Source organism: Dendrobium catenatum, unplaced genomic scaffold (assembly GCF_001605985.2).
Source record: "Dendrobium catenatum unplaced genomic scaffold, ASM160598v2 original_scaffold_224352, whole genome shotgun sequence".
Lineage (NCBI taxonomy): Eukaryota > Viridiplantae > Streptophyta > Magnoliopsida > Asparagales > Orchidaceae > Dendrobium > Dendrobium catenatum.
The window spans coordinates 121,699-139,108 of NW_021542761.1; the positions used below are offsets into that span (position 1 = coordinate 121,699).

General features: G+C 36.0%; 1 protein-coding gene across 4 annotated transcripts in view; it reads right to left on the reverse strand.

The window, feature by feature from the left end:
- The window catches only part of LOC110100540 (kinesin-like protein KIN-UB), a 58,668-nt gene extending 43,377 nt beyond the window's left edge, over positions 1 to 15,291 (reverse strand). Inside the window, exons 1-7 of one of the 4 annotated variants that reach the window (XM_028692535.1) lie at positions 14,934 to 15,291; positions 11,520 to 11,620; positions 11,282 to 11,404; positions 2,780 to 2,965; positions 2,391 to 2,612; positions 2,099 to 2,264; positions 1,040 to 1,189 (exon numbers count right to left, since the gene is read on the reverse strand). In XM_028692535.1, the coding sequence (XP_028548368.1) occupies positions 1,040 to 1,189; positions 2,099 to 2,264; positions 2,391 to 2,612; positions 2,780 to 2,965; positions 11,282 to 11,404; positions 11,520 to 11,620; positions 14,934 to 15,108 (1,123 nt within the window). In that variant the 5' untranslated portion in view covers positions 15,109 to 15,291. Of the gene's footprint in view, positions 1 to 1,039; positions 1,190 to 2,098; positions 2,265 to 2,390; positions 2,613 to 2,779; positions 3,040 to 11,281; positions 11,405 to 11,519; positions 11,621 to 14,933 lie in introns of those variants that run through there. The other 3 variants (XM_020828087.2, XM_020828086.2, XM_028692536.1) reach the window with 3 other exon arrangements.
- Between the last annotated feature and the right edge of the window lie 2,119 nt (positions 15,292 to 17,410).

The following is a 17,410-nucleotide window of genomic DNA, read 5'->3' on the forward strand; positions in this document are numbered from 1 at the left end:
TTTTTTTTTTTTTTTTTTTTTTTTCTCTCTCTTTTTTTTTTTTTCCCTTTCTTCTTCTTCTTTTTTTTTTTGGAGAATCCTCTTTTTTTTTTTTCTTTTCTTTTGTTTTTTAAGCAAATAAGTATATAAAAAAAGAATAAATAAGCACATATACACTTAAATAACAATATTAATTAAGACTCTTAGCTAACAGTACATATACTACAATATATATAATATAAAATAATATACGTATAATATAAATATAAATTTTAAGATAAGGCAATATATATATATAAAAATTTATATACTTACATTAAGAAATTTATATCAGTTAAGAAGTTCAACATGATAATTTGAACTTAAATTGAGTTCTCATTATGTGGACGTCATGTTTTCTCTAAGGCGTAGAGCTGACATGCTCAAAGCCTACTCAATTGCATTAGGATTATTTGGTGCTCCCATCACATTATTTGGCTGAGGACATACCAAAAAAGAAGCATGACCAAAACATGACGGACATTTCAGTTAGCATGGCTAATCACGAGGAAATACCCTAAGAAACAGAATAAATAATGACTGTTGAATCATTTGGCGCAAAATTGTATGCCTATTTTTTATCGATTTTTAATGCTAGTCCATAAATCATGTGAAGTATGAGAATTACAAATGGTTTCTATAAGCCATCACAAAATCCTAGCATGATTACTTTGATTAGTAACATTTTAGGGGAAATTACGACTCAGAAACTCAAAGAAGTGTACTTGAAATATAAATCATTAAAAGATAAACAGGTGACTCAAATTTAATCCATATAAGAACTAAAAATGAATCAAGTAGAATAAGAAATATCTTGGCTACCACAGTTATTAATCAATATCATCTTTTCCATTCAAGAGAGGGCATGTTATCTGCAGAATTTATCTGCTTGGAAAAAAGTTCATTGATTACTTAAGTTTTTTCCTGATTAGGCCACAACGTTAAATTGCAGCATTAAGTTCTGAAAAATATGTGCCTAGTCAAAATCTAACAGTAAATATTAAATTCTTCAGCTTCTTACCTCCAAATGAATCCCGAAGCAACCTTGTAAGCTTGGAATCACGAAATGGGACATGTGCGCTATTTTCTGCAAGAGCATTAATGCATTTACCCAGTGCAGTCAATGAGAGATTGATGGACTTTGCTTCTTCTAATGTATGCCCCTCACTTCCTGACAAGAATGGTAATATTTTAAATATATAAAACAAACTCCCATCAGTAAAGCTTTCTGAAGTACTCAATAGCTAATTGAAGTAAATAGGGAAGAGATAAATGAGGAGCATTCCACGACTCTGCATATGAATACATCTAATGTAGGTAAATCAAACCAATAATAAGTAAAAGGAAGAAACTCATGGATACCAAAGATAGAAACCTCAATAGGCTTGCGAAATGTGGTATTAATCACAAAGTTACGTGCTTGAAACAAGGAGGAAATATTTGAAAAATCATAATAAATCATAATGGAACTTTGATATACTGACAAGAAAAGAAAACCGAAATTTCTGAAAATAACCTAGAATAAGAAACCTTATCCTTTCTATTCCAGGAAGATTCTGAAGCTAGGAAATGGAAAGAATTGGCCAAACAGGTATTGAACATATTACAAAGACAATAATCAAATAATCCCTTTCAGATATAGAAGTACGCAATCTCAGCAGACAAAAGACCAAATATGCATAGAGAGGTAAAGTACTTTGAATATTTTCTTTAAAAGAAACTAAAACTAGTAGCACTTTAGAATATAGTACTGCCAACAATGGTAGCATAAGCAATAAGAAATAAATGTTCATGAACATACGGGGATGAAAGCCAAGAAAAATGCATGAAAAGACCAAAAATATACAGAGAAAAATAGTCTAATATCAATTTTTGGATGCATCTCCATAGTATAGCCAACAATTTCATCATAATTAATAATAAGGAAGATTAAACATAGTTCCATGCAAGTATATTTTAATCATTAATGTCTTTCTTGGCCAAATGGAGTTCAATTTGCCGAAAATTAGAAATAGTTGTGGGGCGGGGAAATATATCAGGCCAACTACTCTAGATGATAAATGTTTATCCATAGCAATACCTGATTTATCTATTCGCTCTGAACCAGCAAGATCTACAATAACGAGTTTACTTTTCCTGACTATTGGAGGCCTGAATGATTTGACCAAGGAAGATGCCTGGCCGTTCTCAACAGGAAAACCTTCTTCACCATCATGCCTTCCCTTTATGGATCTCTTAACATGAACCTACAGCGATCCAGCAAAAAAATGCAGCATTTACAACAAATAACAATTTTAAATATTCAACACACAGTGCAGCCTACAGGATTACATATTATAAGCACTCATACATCAAAATAAATGTGACTTCACCATTAAAATGGCATGGCTGCGAGATGATTCTGTGTTTAACTTCGTATTCGCAGCAAAACGGTGAGCTTCCCCTATTCTTAAGAGCTCTAAAAAACTTCTCTGGTCTCTAATTTCAACAACAGTTGCTGCAGGTATAGACACATCCCCTGACTTTGGATCTTCTACAATGGCAATGTTATCATTCCCAGGACAAAGAAGATCTTGGATCGTTTCCATATAGAGCTACAAGCAACAAAGAAGAGGCTAAATTGTGATAGTTCGTGTTATAATAAAGCTTACCACAACAAAATCAGCAAGATGTAGCTCATTACATCAATTTATAAGAAGCTGACAATGTGGTGAAGTGGGGGATCAATGGATGATGATAAATTGGCCAATTAAACAAGAACCTGAAAGTAGGAGACGGATACAGAATCAATGGTTGGAGAAGTATCAGAAAGAATATCCTCCATGGCACGCACCATAATTCCACGAGCCGCTATGTTGTCTTCTCCAAGCTTTCCAAGAGTAAAGGTTTTTCCAGTCCCTGTCTGGCCATAAGCCATAACTGTGCCATTGTATCCCTCCAAAACACTCTATACAAAGAAAATATGCTTCTTCAAAAGTTTCAAGACGTTACAAAGGTAACAACAGGCAGCTCACTCAAAAACTGTTGGCACAAGAGAACAATAAACAAATGATATAGAGAGAAAATAAGAAAGAAACGTAAGTATCGAAAACTAAGTCAAACTAAGACAGTGCAATTAACACTTTGCTATTCGACATGTTTAGTTAAGGTAAGTGAAACAATCCTCTGCACGTATTCACAAACCATACTAAGCAACAATCAAAATACTAAATATTATAACTAACAAGAGATCACGAAATAAATAAATAATATTCAAGCATTTAAGAAAATTGATGAAAGAAATAAATATGACCAGACAAGGGTTCACGACCAAAGATTAGCAATTCATGTCAAAATGATGATAAGATGAGTTTCCACTATTCTCTCAAAAAATAATTAAGGAAATGTTGGTATAATATAAGACTATTATTTAGAAAGAATTGAATCCTCGTTACAAGTGTTTATGGTTGAATAAAATGCTAAGTAAAAGTCAAAAACATTAGCAGTTCAACAACAAGAAAATTTGAGCAGCACAGCAAGGACTATGGTGTCAGGCTAGTGTGACAAAAGAGAGCAATATGTTCACATTTGGGGATGTATTGGTGCCAGGAAAGAAACGGGAATACAAAAGTCTAATGCACAACTTTGGAAACTGATTATCCATTTATCCCTGAACTTTACCCACAGGCCAAAGTACCTTAAAATATTTTTTTCGGGCAAGCAAAAAGCCTATTATATCAGAAAAATCAGGGTAATGTTGTGTAAAATATTGCTTTGCGAGAGCACATAGCAACTCGTAACCCAAATAAACAATAAAAACAGTCAAAAGCTAACCATTTAGCCTAAGTTTTTTTAACACCCTCGCTCAATTATGGTTTTTCAACTATAAAAACCATTATAGTTTGTAATTTATGCAATTCCAAAATGGAACATAAAAACCAACATTCCAAATCAGTAACGTAATAAAAGATGTGAAATTCAACAATCCTAACCAGAATCTCATTCAACAGCCCTAGAATAGCCATCACCACTCATCAGGCCACCAACAATGCCATCACTGTAGACGGTAAACCCAACACAATCTATTTCATTTTTTTTTAATCACTTGCTTCCACACATTGGATTCATGTCGGGTAGGTCTACTATGGAAGCTATACATTTATTTAGAAGTTGATGGATAAGTATAGAGAGAATAAGGAGGATCCACATATGATATTTATTGATTTAGAGAAAGCATATGATAAAGTTTCAAGAGAAGTACTATGGAGAGTTTTAGAAAAAAATGGGTTAATAATGCTTATACAAGATGGTTTGACCAAGTATTTCCCTATTTCAGTTGGATTACATCGAGGATCAGCCTTAAGCCCATGTCTTTTTTGTTTTAGTAATGGATGTTCTCACTAGAAATTTGCAAGAGGTTTTCCGCTGGTGTTGCTATTTGCTAATGATATTCTTCTTGTTGATAAGACTAGAGCGGGAGTTGAAGGTAAACTTGAATTATGGATGTGAACCTTATAGTCTAAAGGCTTTCATTTGAGTAGATCTAAAACTGAATATATAGAATGTAATTTTAGTAATAATAGATCTAGTGGGGTATTATGAATTTGGGCAATCAAGTCATTAATAAGAATACACGTTTTAGATACCATGGGTCTATTGTTCAGAGTGATGGTTGTGGGCTCCGAAAATTTCATTGCGCTCCCCGGCCTCTCTGCGCCAGTCTCTTTTTCTTTTGTTGTTGAAAACGGAGAGTTTTAACGGATTTAGGTTCCGGATGAATTTTCAGAAGGCAGATTGGGTTTTAGATGAGACACTACCCAGAGATTTTGCCCTCATTTTGTGAGGACTTTATGATCTGAGTTCTGATTTCCTATAGGCGCAAGCCCCTATAGTTAATTACCCCTCCTGATAACAAGAGAAAACTTTCAATTAAGGATAATTATTAAAGAGGTCGCATAGGTTGTAAATCCAGTATATAATAGCAACAGTTTTAGGGTTTGAACTTTAGATATGAATTTTGGAGTTCGAGATTTAAAATTTATCACCGTAAACTTAAAACTGGTGGAGGGAATGAGAACGAGACCGATCAAGATCTCATGGTTCCGTCATACTGGGCTGTCATGATATCTGGTTTACTTAGTCAGAGAAAGTAGTCGATCCAATCTGATAGAAGGCACCTTATCAGCAGTCATGGGTTGCTTCGTCCAAGAATACCCTACAGATCAAGGTTGGTGTTTATCTAAGGGGACAGATCAGAATCCACCTTATAGCTAACAGAGAGCTTTAAATCCACCTTAGCTGACATAGAGCTTTATGCCTATCGAATATACCATATGATTCATTACTCAAGGGTTTGACGTTGTGAGGGAGCATACGGACTTTGGCTGTGATCGTACTATAATGGTACCATTTGCGGCAAAACCACCCGATCAGAGGACACGTGTCACGCCCATGCTAAGAAGAGACTATTTGAGAATGAATCTTAGTGATACACCCGACACGACATTCATTCTTTGTGAGTTGAGGTTAATTTCAAATTTATCACTCCCGACAAACGATTGCGGAAGGTGGATGTGTTTTAGTTTTAAATTTTTTAAGTGATATATTTTATTTTAAGAATTCATTCTTTTATTGGTTTTAAGATTTGACCCATCCGATTGAGATTTCGCGTTAACACGGCCATCACCGAGGAGACGTTAAAGTCACTTGTATTTTCGTAGGAATTTGGGAGGCATTTTATGATTCAAGTCTGGTCAACTCTGGTCCTTTAGTGGATGAAGATAAGACTTGAATATTTGACCCGAGCAGCATTCTCGAACCGTTGGATTTAGGAATCATATGTGACGATCGAAGCACATGAGGGTTGTATTTAGCTTGCAAATAGAATGTTATATTAACGAGCATTTGACCATGCGTAGCATTCTCGGATATTTGTGTTTGTAACTTTAACACGTTGATCGGAGCACATGCAGGGGATAAAATAGAGTGGTGAGAGTTCTATTGGACACTTACGATAAGTCATTAATAATGAACAGAGTATACTTTTTAACAATAAAAAAGTTTCAATATTTAAGATTTCTTGTTGTCAACTTGATTATGTTGATAGATTCGCAAAGTTGAATAAATAAAGCATGGGATGCTCAAAACATTGAAGGTTGGTTGTGTAGAATAAAATTGTTGAATGAATTAGAACCCGTTTGAGCGACGAGCAATGCTATTTAAACTAGTTATATCTTGCCAGGCATGTGACGAAGTAATCTAGTAATTGTAGAGTCTTTGTGCAACACTCAAGAAATCTTTCTTCAGGCAATCTCAAAGGATACTTTTAAGCAACGAACACTCAGCTCAATTTCATTGTAAATATCAGAATTTGAAAGTAAATGTCCTAATTAAAACAACTCCAGATCCATTTTCTCATTATCTTTGAGGGGTATTCACAATTTAAATTAATATTTTTAGGAATATTGATGATGCAAAGAAGGATAAATCAAACATTGGATTCATCAAAACACAGATTTGAAGAGTACATTTCCAGATAGTTGATGTACAAGAATAAAAGCTATTTCTCCACTACATAGTGATTCTAAAATTTTTATTTTATAATAGTGAATGATCATTGAAGTGAAGATGAAGCTTTTCTGGTAGGGAACAAAGAATATTATCTCAAGGAGATAAACTTAACACTTCCCAAGGGTATGCTAAGTGTTATGCCAATTTACATTCAACAGATCTATCCGCCATGAGTCATTTAAAAAATTAGAAAAGAATTTTCAATGAATTTCTTTTGGTAATTAGAGTATTAACAGTTCCTCTAAGGGAGCATCATGTTTTGAGGGCATTTATTTAATATACGCATGAAACTCTATAAACGATACCATTTCTAGTAATATATGTGATGAGGTCATCGATCAACGGTTCAAACATGTGTATCGCCGGAGACATCGCAGATCGATGGCCACGATTCAGAGCTTATATTTTTAGTTGTTTATGCATTTTCAGTTTCTTGTATTCCTATTATACCCTTGTGTGTGGGTTGAGTCATGTTGGGGCCCCGAGGGCGATTTAGTCATTATTTCTGCTTTTATTTTACTTGTACTTCGAGAACTATATATAGGGGTCATTTGCTATTGTATGGGGGTAATGAAGTTTATGAATGAAAATTTGTTTTGAATTCCTTGTCTTCTTCTTCTCGTGGAGAGTTAGAAAGGAGAGTGAGAGCCCAAGGTGAGGGCGAAACGCAACACCCATCAGTCATTGGAAGAGTCCGTGGCTCGTGGCCTATCCCCCATACCCGATTTCCCCTCTCTCTCTCCAACCCGCCCACCTCAACTCTCCCCTTAGCCGCCGGCCATCCTACCACCACCATCCGGCCGAGAATTTTCCAACCATTGATCCAATCTCCTCTTCCATTCGAATCCAAATTTTGAAGTTCGAATTTCGAATGTCAAAATCTTTCCTAATTTAGAATTTCCAAATTAGGAAAGTTTTGAATTCGTTTTCCTGATGAATTTCAATTTCAAATGGATTTTGTTTTAGCTCTTTTCAAACATCATGTATGCAATTTTGGAAGCCACCCACTTACACCCACACCAAGTTCCCCCTTCTAGAAGCCGCCGGCCACATGCTTGGATGGAGCCCCATTAATGCTCCATTAAGGCATTGATTTCTCTTGAATTAGGAATTAACTCAACATCAATTTTCCCTCCTAATTTACTTAAAACTGAAATCTAATTTCAGTTTTAAGTTTTCAAATCTCTCCCTCTCTCTATTGACCACCGGACCCCTTTCATGGGCTTTCCCCTTGTTGTTTCCTATTATAGCCCCTCTCCTATTTGAAATCAAATTCAAATCCTAATTTAATTCCCTCCAAACATCATTAATTCTGAAATTTATTTCAGATTTAATTAGGGAATTAACTAGGATTGCAATTTCAAACCCTAAGCTCCTCCTCTTGGACCGCCTCCCACCTCTCCTGTGAAATCCCGCGGGTTTGCTCTCCCCGCTTCACCTCCTTCTCTCAAGACAAGGAGTCCTCCTACTACCTCACCCTAACCCTCTTTTACTGAAATTCTACAACGCCAACTAGCATGGCGGATCTCGAAGTTGACAGTGGATTGGTCGCCTCGAACGACGAGGGACATATTCCCCCACCTGCTACTCCCTACTCTTTGACGTCGAGGTTGGATTCGAGAAACGGTGGAGAACCTCTGACCGCATCCACCCAGCACTCATCGACATCATAGACGAGGATTCGAAGATTACGAGTGTGCAGCTATTGAAAGCACGCCGCCCGTGTTTCCTCCACCACCGGCACCTTTCGTGGCTCAAGATCCATGGTCTTGCAACCTTCCTCGTGAATCGTTTGGTGTGTTGAAATTCTCTCTCCGCTAAGCCTAGTTTAGTTGAGTGGTTATCCCCAGGTGAATCTTCTTTAAGTTTAAATTACGGATTTTGTATAATTAGCTTTTGGTGTTGCTACATCGTGTTTATCCATGAGTTTTTGGTTAATTACGCATACTTCTTCGCCATAAGCTAGTTATTAACGACGATTTCTTAATGATTTCCCTGCTATCTCAATTAAGATATTTGAATTGAAAATTTCCGTTGTCATTTACTTTTTAATTTTCTTAAGAAGCTCCTTGCATGTGGTATCACACTCAATCATATGGCCAGCACTAATATGTATTCATTAACAGACAAGAGTATTATAGGCTGGGCAAACAAAAATATTAATGCTTAGTCTTTTGAAAAGTTTTTGGGAAGGAGATGTGGTCTATGATCAACTCCTCTTGATTATAGGAGACATGTTTTATAATTTTCATCATTTGAACTGATCTTTAAATTATTGAACAACCTTCTTTAGTGTTGATTGCTTCAAGTATAGGTTAGAAGTAGAGCATTATTACTTTTATTTCGGATCGATCCCCACCAGATATACTAAAGCACAATGGAAAATTGAGTTATATGATAAAGTATAAATGCCGTGATTTTCTAATATATTACGATCCCCACCAAAATGATACCTCAAGCACAATTAGAAATTGAGCTATATTGACAAAGCTATAATGCCGTGATTTCTTATATATTATGATCCACCAAATAAATCATAAGCTAGATTCATGAAAGTGCTAAGTCTTCAAATTAATTTTAATAAGCCAAGGGCCTCCATTCACACATTCAAAATATCTTAAAATGTGATCATACATTTTGATTCTTTGTTTTTTCTCTAAGCTTCTTAATGCAACCAAAAATAAGAGTATTATGTGAGGTCTTTGTTAGTTTTCAATTTGGCAACCTTCCGGCGTCACCTCACCGTTGAAAGGAGGTTAGGGAGGGAACTTACCCTTTCAATCCGCCCAGCCAGAAAGAACAGTCAATGCGCGAGGGCTTAGGGACGTTGTCAGGTCCGCAATTAGTCTCAGGTCCTTGTGACGATTGTTGATTTTGATTGCGGATAATTGCCGATTGAGTGATTTTACTGATTTTAAAAATATTTTTATTCCCCCTCGAAAATCCGGCAACCTTCTAGCGCCTCCTCCCCGCAGTTGAGGAGGGCACTTGCCTTTCAATCCGCCTAGCAAAAGATAGTCAACAGCTGAGGGCTTCGGGATGTTGTCAGGTCCTGGAATCATGTATGAAGCTCCAATTGACAATTGTATATATATATATATATATATATATATATATATATATAAACAGAGGGAGAGAGGGCCCGAATCGGAAACAGGGATGGACGGGTTAGGGCAGGCAGGCGTCGGTCCAGCGAGCAGGGGTTCGGCAGTCGGCGAGTTCAACGGCAGATCCTTGGTCGGCGGCGGGTTAGCCCGGAGTTGGCGGCTGGTCGCATTTGGCTTGACATCGGGCATCGTCGGTGCAGAGGGTTCGCCGGATTGGTGTCGAGTTTGAGGCGACGGTGAAGAGTAGGATGAAGGCTAGGGTTGGAAACTCGACCTGCTTGATTGTAGAGGAGTCTTGGTCGGAGTTGAATGGCGCAAAGAAGACGAGCCCGACGAGCTTCAGCGGGAGCAGAGGTAAGTCACCTAATTTCCTGGCGATTTCCTACGGCTCTTAGAGTGTATGAGTGTGAATGCCTTCTATCATGTGAGGAAGTTTTGTCGTGAGTGATGGTTTGTGAGGTCATGGGTGATCGTGGGGTTGACGGTTGGGTCTGAATGGAGGTTTTAGGTCAACAATGGTGAAATAGATAGGGATATTATTAGCAGAATTCAAGTTACATGGTTTAAGTGGAGGAATGCATCCGGCTTGTTGTGTGATAGAAAAGTCAACCTCAAACTTAAGGGAAAATTCTATAAGATGGTGGTGAGATTTGCAATGCTTTATGGTGTAGAATGTTGGTCATTAAAAGAGAAGCAAAATATTGAGTTAAGTGTTTCAGAGATGAGGATGCTCAAGTGGATGAGTGGCTTTACTCTTAGAGATAGGATATAAAATGAGCATATACGTGAAAAGGTTGGAGTAGCTCTAGCGAAAGATAATATTAGAGAGAATCACCTAAGATGGTTTGGTCACATAAAACGGCGGTCTTCTGATGACCCGATTAGGAAAGTTGATGTATTATATTTGACTTATGTTAAGAAAGGTAGAGGAAGACTTAAAAAGACTTTGTTAGAAAATATTAGAAATGACATGTCTTTATTAGATTTAAATGAGAATTTGATTCTTAACATGACACAATGGAAAAAAAGGATTCATGTAGCTGACCCCACATAGTGGGATAAAGGTTTATTGTTGTTGTTGTTGCAGCTTCCCCAAGTTGATTCTATTTCTCTTCTGTAGGCATTTTCCTTCTGCCAAATCATCCTTTATCCCTAAATCATCCTTCACTTGTAGCAGCATCTTCCTCTTGGACTTGATTTGTTATCTCACTATCTCATTCATCATAATGACATAAACCTCATCATATGATCATACAATAACAATAACAAGTCTTTATCCTATTAAGATGCTATTTTATAAAAAGAACATTTAAAAATAAATAAGACACTATTTTATAAATGTTGACAACAAACTTATCAACAGAATATTGGAATCAAAATACTTACAATCAGGGATGGCTATCAAAAGATCAAAAACAAAAAATACAGTAATAAGCAAGTTAATATATGTGCACTTCATTAATTATAATTTTATATAGAGGCAGTATTATGTATAGAAATCATTTTAAAAAAAAATAAGCACCAAGCTCTATAAAGACACATCTTTAAAGCTACTTAGGATGAAAACAATAAAACATAATAAGCAATCATTGGAATTAAATCTATACCTCAACGACTGGTTTGGCAACAACCTCATAAACACGTTTTTGTGAGGCTGATTCAGTAAGCACTTCATCAAATTCATATGTTTCTGACTCCCAATTATTTTTACGGAGCTTTAACCTTTTAAGCTGCATGATAGCAAAATATAAAGAAAACTTTAATATTGAATATATTAAATGCAAACCAAAGATTTTCTTTTCACATCTCGTAAAAAGGTAAAAAGGTAAATGTTCGTGAAAGAACCTCGGACTGTAATTCAACACAATCAGCAAAATCAGCATCAGCTACCAACTCCTCTGAATTCTGAGGCCTAAGTCTTACAGCAACTCGAACTCTCCCTGGGACTGACAACAGGATGAGAAACAGGAACCTTGATCAACATAAAGGCAACCAAAACAAATTTTAAATATTTAATAATTTTTTCCTGTTTCTAAGATGCATATCAAACTTCAGTGAAGCTTCCAATATACGTGTGGTTATCTTCAATCCAACAACACTATTGCAAACAAAGCTAAGACTTATAAATAACATCATGATTAAGAGCGCTTGCAAATGGCATATTTTTTGTTCACATATTCCAATAAAAATTCCCAGAAGCCATGGCAGAGCTCCAAACACTAGATATTCTTGATAAATCTAGTCAATGATGTTAGCCGTCTTAGGCAATGTTGGAAAATGTTTTTCTGTGAGATTCGATATGAAATGAAGTCACCGCTGCTCTTTCGGAGATGAATCAATTGCTCAGCATGTATAGTGCATATAACCACTGCAGCATATCGCTCGTAATAACAGATTCATCACACACAAAATTTCATACACTGGATTTTTTAGAAGTAAAACAGCTGAAGAACATTACTAACAAGGCCTTTGTGTAGTTAAAATCTGTCTCAGATCCAAATTAATTCTAATGTCATTTCTTAAATAGGATGGCCAAAATTAATTCTTTTCTTTGTAATCCCTTGCTACTATAATAAATTTTACTTGTTATCCATGGCCAATTCCTCACAATGGATTCAATGAATTATTACTTGTTGAGACAATTAATGGCAAGGACATGTCATGTGGGAGAGGATGATGCCATGGCTTAATGCTGATCCGACTACCTGTCATCAAAGAATTTAGAATAAATTATGGGGATTGTGCATATGAGAGAATATAGAAACAGGCATACAGCAAGTGTGATCAGTCCGCATGCCCCAACTGAATAGTGGTAGGACTGGCTTAAACCACAGTTCCTATTGAGTGGCCCTAAGAAACTACATGAAGGTTAACCCCAATTTTTTCCCCATTAAAAAAAAGGTTTCAATTATACCACAGGATTTTATGAACAAAAACAAGGATGAAATCAATATAAACATAGGCAATTTAAAGATAAAAGAATCAAGTTGTAGCCTCCGCAACAACTTTTTAAGATATTTAAACTGAGAATTTTTACATAACAATAAAAAAATCTTTAGTTAACCATAGAGCCATGATTCTTGAGGAAAATCATGAGTTCAAGAAATTACGAAAAAAATATACAGTTTATGTAAAGTGTGGATGATCAAGAACAATATTTAGATTCCAATAACAACAATTCTAGGATGTATGTTCGAAATAGTTTATTATAGAACATTCATTTTTTTATTGAGATGTGCAAGAATACAAAAAGGTATGATCTTCAGCTAGACCGTATAAGGCATTCTAATGATCATTGTATTAGTAATCAAATTAAAAAATTAAAGATTATTAGAAGAAAATAAATTCCAAATAATTTAGACCTTAAGCCAGTCAATGTTCTCGAAGGAGACCTCCTTTAGCCCAGGCTCTTTTCCTAAATACGTGCAAACAAGAAAAAAAAAACAATGTCAAGGCCCTAACTGAGAAGGACCTCCAAGACTCAAATTAGTAAATGAGCCAAAAGGTAACGATAAGTCTAAACTAATTTAGCAGCGCTCCATTAAGGAATGAAAAAAAGAATCAGAACCTTTCCGAGCCCCCTTGGAGATATTTTTAAACTCTTGGATAAAGTGTGTTTTGGTACTTGGATGATTTATACAATGGTTAGATGAGCCAAGCGACCTTGGAGATTCATGTCAAATCAAAATTCCTTTGATCAAGGGAAATTTCATCATTCAATCGATTGAATAGTGGAGAATGAAACCCCATCAACTCTAAAAATCATGTCAAACTAGCATGCCCTTGCCGCAATGAACGGTTCAATGGGATCTCAGAAATTCAAAATTAGTGTTGATGGAGATCTATGTAAGATGATCGTATCGATATCAATGACTCAAGGATTGTCACCAGTGAAGAAATGAAATTGATGACCTTATTTGACCAAAATGTTGGATTAGTTGGCATAGTTTCATGCTTATCTAGGGCTACTACAAAGGAGTCTCATAAAAAGTTGGATTAATGATAAGGAACTATATAATATAGCAATAGCATAAATGACAATGAACTATATATTTTACAATAATATGAGTCTTAAAAAGCAGTGTAAAATAAATAATATATGTATTTTATAGTATCCATGATAATCTGGCCATTGCTCATTTTCTATACTTCATAAAAAACATTATCATCAAGAAAGAAAGAATATCCAAGCTACGCTCACACAAACCATAATTTCCCTTATCCTTATAAAAAAAAGTTCAATGAAACCACATGCAGCTAAATTTACATCTAACATAATATTAGCCTAAATCCTAAGTTCAAAATTACCAAACCTACCAAAGAGAAAATATCAATATCTTCATCATTCATCGTTCCCGTCGGTCTTCCTTCAATATTTCTAAAACAAATTTAAAGTATCATCGTTCTCCAGTTTCCAGCATTTCGATTTAAATTTCTTTCTAGTCTCACGATGAAAAGAGGAAAGGGTAAGAAGGAAAGCCTTCCTTGCCATCTCCAAACATAAAATTCCCGCCAGTTGCTATCGGGTTTCTCGGGCTGGGTTGGTTTGAAGAAAAAAAATATATCTATTCAATTTATCACCCTGATATTGACTAGTTTCCAGATGTAATAATTTCCCCCAAAGCATTGATAAGCACGAACATGCACTGTTGCAATCAAAGGATGAACTCAACAAACGATTTCCCTAAAGCAGATTTTTATGACTGAAGGGCAACACACACCCGTTTTCATTCACCTCCAACAGTAACTCGGGTACATTGTGCGCATGAAGTTTGGAAATATTTACCTTAAAAATATCTCATATGTCAACTTAACTAATTCATGGTTGCATGATTTGCATCTGCAGCCTCAGATTGAACTCAATTGATGTGTTTAAAATCGTCAAACCTGTTCCTTCTAAATTCCGCGTCAGACACAAGCCAGGCTCTTCGATTTTATCCAAAAGCCCTACCCTACCACAACATTCCAGTATCCATCCACAACGACACGACTCCCTACATCAAGAGAATATCTAAGGATTTACTTAGAGCTTTAATCTCCAAAAACAAGAGCAATGCCCCCAAAACGCAAGCCATCATAGGCAAGCCGACCGAACCGCTCTAAGCGCCCACAGATCCTGCATGAACCTAGCTAAAATCACACCAACGAAGCAATCCGCAAGATTATCCAACCAAGAAATACGTAAACTATCTACAGGGTCGTCTATTAACCAGATCTCAAAGCACTATGAGCTTAAAAGGACTAAAGAGGTACACTGACCTCCGGCGTCATCCTTGGCGATGAGCGGCACAGCGCTACTGCGGCGGACGTTAGCGCCACCTCCGGCGGCAACACGTGACTTAGCAGTGGGCTTGGGAGTGGTGTAGGTGGAGGAAGTTGAGCGGTCGGGCTTAGTTGTCTTGGGAGTTCCGTTCCTGTAGCTACCGGAAGCCATGGAGATCAGGAGCAGAGGAAGAGCGGTAGAAGAGAGCAGATAGGGACCCAAGAACGGAGAGTAGACGCTCGTCGTGCATCAACCCGAGCTACACGGCTGCAGGTACAAGCTGACAGGGAAAGGAGAGCGAGCTCTAAGAAGTATTTTTAGGCTACCAGAGTCCAGACCATCCGCTTTCTCGCCTTTTTTTTATTAGTGGGTGGGCTCTAAATCTAAGATTTTTTTTTTTTAATCCGGCCTTCACTTGCTAGGAGGGAAAATTTTTCGAACTAGAGATCTAACTAAGATTCTAAGTTCTAGATGGTATGCATGTGGTAATATTTCATTTAATTTTTTTATATAAATTTAAGCCTCATAAGTCTTTAAGAGGATTAATTATTCTATGCGGGTGTCAAATACTATCTGGAGGCCAATCAGAATGCTCCACGTCACTCATTGCTCGGTATTGTGGCTGGATACGCTCAGTACCGCGGCACGGTACTGCTAATATGGCGCATTATAATTGGTCTTCAGACAGCGTTCTGTTTCCGATCTCCACACAGAATAAATTCTCTTTTAAGGGACACCATCTCTAATAAAATTGCATGCTACAACTTTTTGAGTGGCGATGATCATCTATAACTTTACCCACAAACTTACATGCAATGAACTTCTACTTGACAATATAGTCTCACAAATTATAGACTTCTTCCAAAATCCTTAGCTTGTAGGCCAACATTTCCATGACTTATCGCATCTATATAACACTTATTGACATCTCGAGCATCCATACATCTAGCTTTCATGTATATCTGATTATCTAATACATGTACGACAAAATTCCACCACATTCATGCCTATTTCTGATGCACCCATATGACTACCAATTCTTTTATAATGTTGATTTTTTGTGCATAAACAGCATTTGTATGCATTCAAATAATATTTTTTCATAGGGGGATATTGTAAGATTCATCTTTCTTAATTTATTGAGCCTCAACATTTATTGCACAACATTGAGACTCGACATCATGATTATAAATTCATTTATGTAAAGCTAGAAGGCATCTCTTATCTAAAGAGTATAAACCGTGACTTGAGCCTTTCTCCATATATGTTCTCTTAGATTTAGGCATTTAGGAGAGTGTTTATCTAATTTTATATTTTCTCTCTCACATCTGCTTTCATCCTTTCCATATCAATTGGTAGAGAGAGGAAGAAAAAAAACCAAAGTTTTGTAGAGGATTACAATCCTCTAGTCTCGTGAAACTAAAAATGACATCTTTAACAACTTTAATGCCAGCATTATGACATAAGATAATTGTAATCACATTATCTCTTATGATCTAGATAAATGTTGTCATGACAAGTGGGACATCATAGAAGACCGAGCCATCAACTCCCCAAGAGGATGATCAGCGCACAATCCCATCAACTCCCCAGGAGGATGATATCAGCGTCAGGCTTTAGATTTAATGCAGCCTACTTAAGATCTATAAATAGCTCTAACAAAGAGATGTAACGTAAGAGAGTTAGGGCATTCCATTTAATAAAATGCAAAATTAATATAGGAAATGCTAAAGCTTTCCTCATCAATATAAATCCCAATAAAATCTAAAATATGACCTCAAAATATAGGAAATGTTAAGCTTTAAAAGTAGAGGATTGTGGACATGGCCACGTGATAGTGGCAATAATAAATGGAATGGGAGAGATGATAAAAAATCTAACCTTCAAAAATATGACATATTCACTGTATGATTTAGAGAAGCAATGATGCTATGCAAGTTATTGCAATCAATCATAAAGCTTTTCCTTTTTCTCTTGCACTTTTTTGACTCAATCAGTGACATGCATGCATTCGTGTTCTTGTGGATAGGAGTTCTCCGCATTTTCAAAATTACTTATTTATGTTTAATTATTAATATTAACTTATTATTATTATTATTATTATTATTTAATGTAGCCTAATTTGAGCAATATCCTTCACAGTTCACACCTATATAAATGTCTCTTGTTAGGCCTTTGTGAGGTCTTATTTATCTTCAATGGTGGAGTGAGGCTCATCAAATATTCTCTAATATTAAAAGCCAATAGAACTTCATCATGCTTGCACGAGCAGGCATCTATCATAGCTGCATCATTTTGAATATATATATATAGATATATATATTGCATGTATCTGAAGCATTATAGAAATATGAATAAGAAATAATATAACTATTATATTATATTATTATTAGGGTTATTAGCCATTGAATTAATAAATATGTAGAAGCATTTCTTAAGCATAGGCTACTTAATAGATCTGATGTTAGGTGTT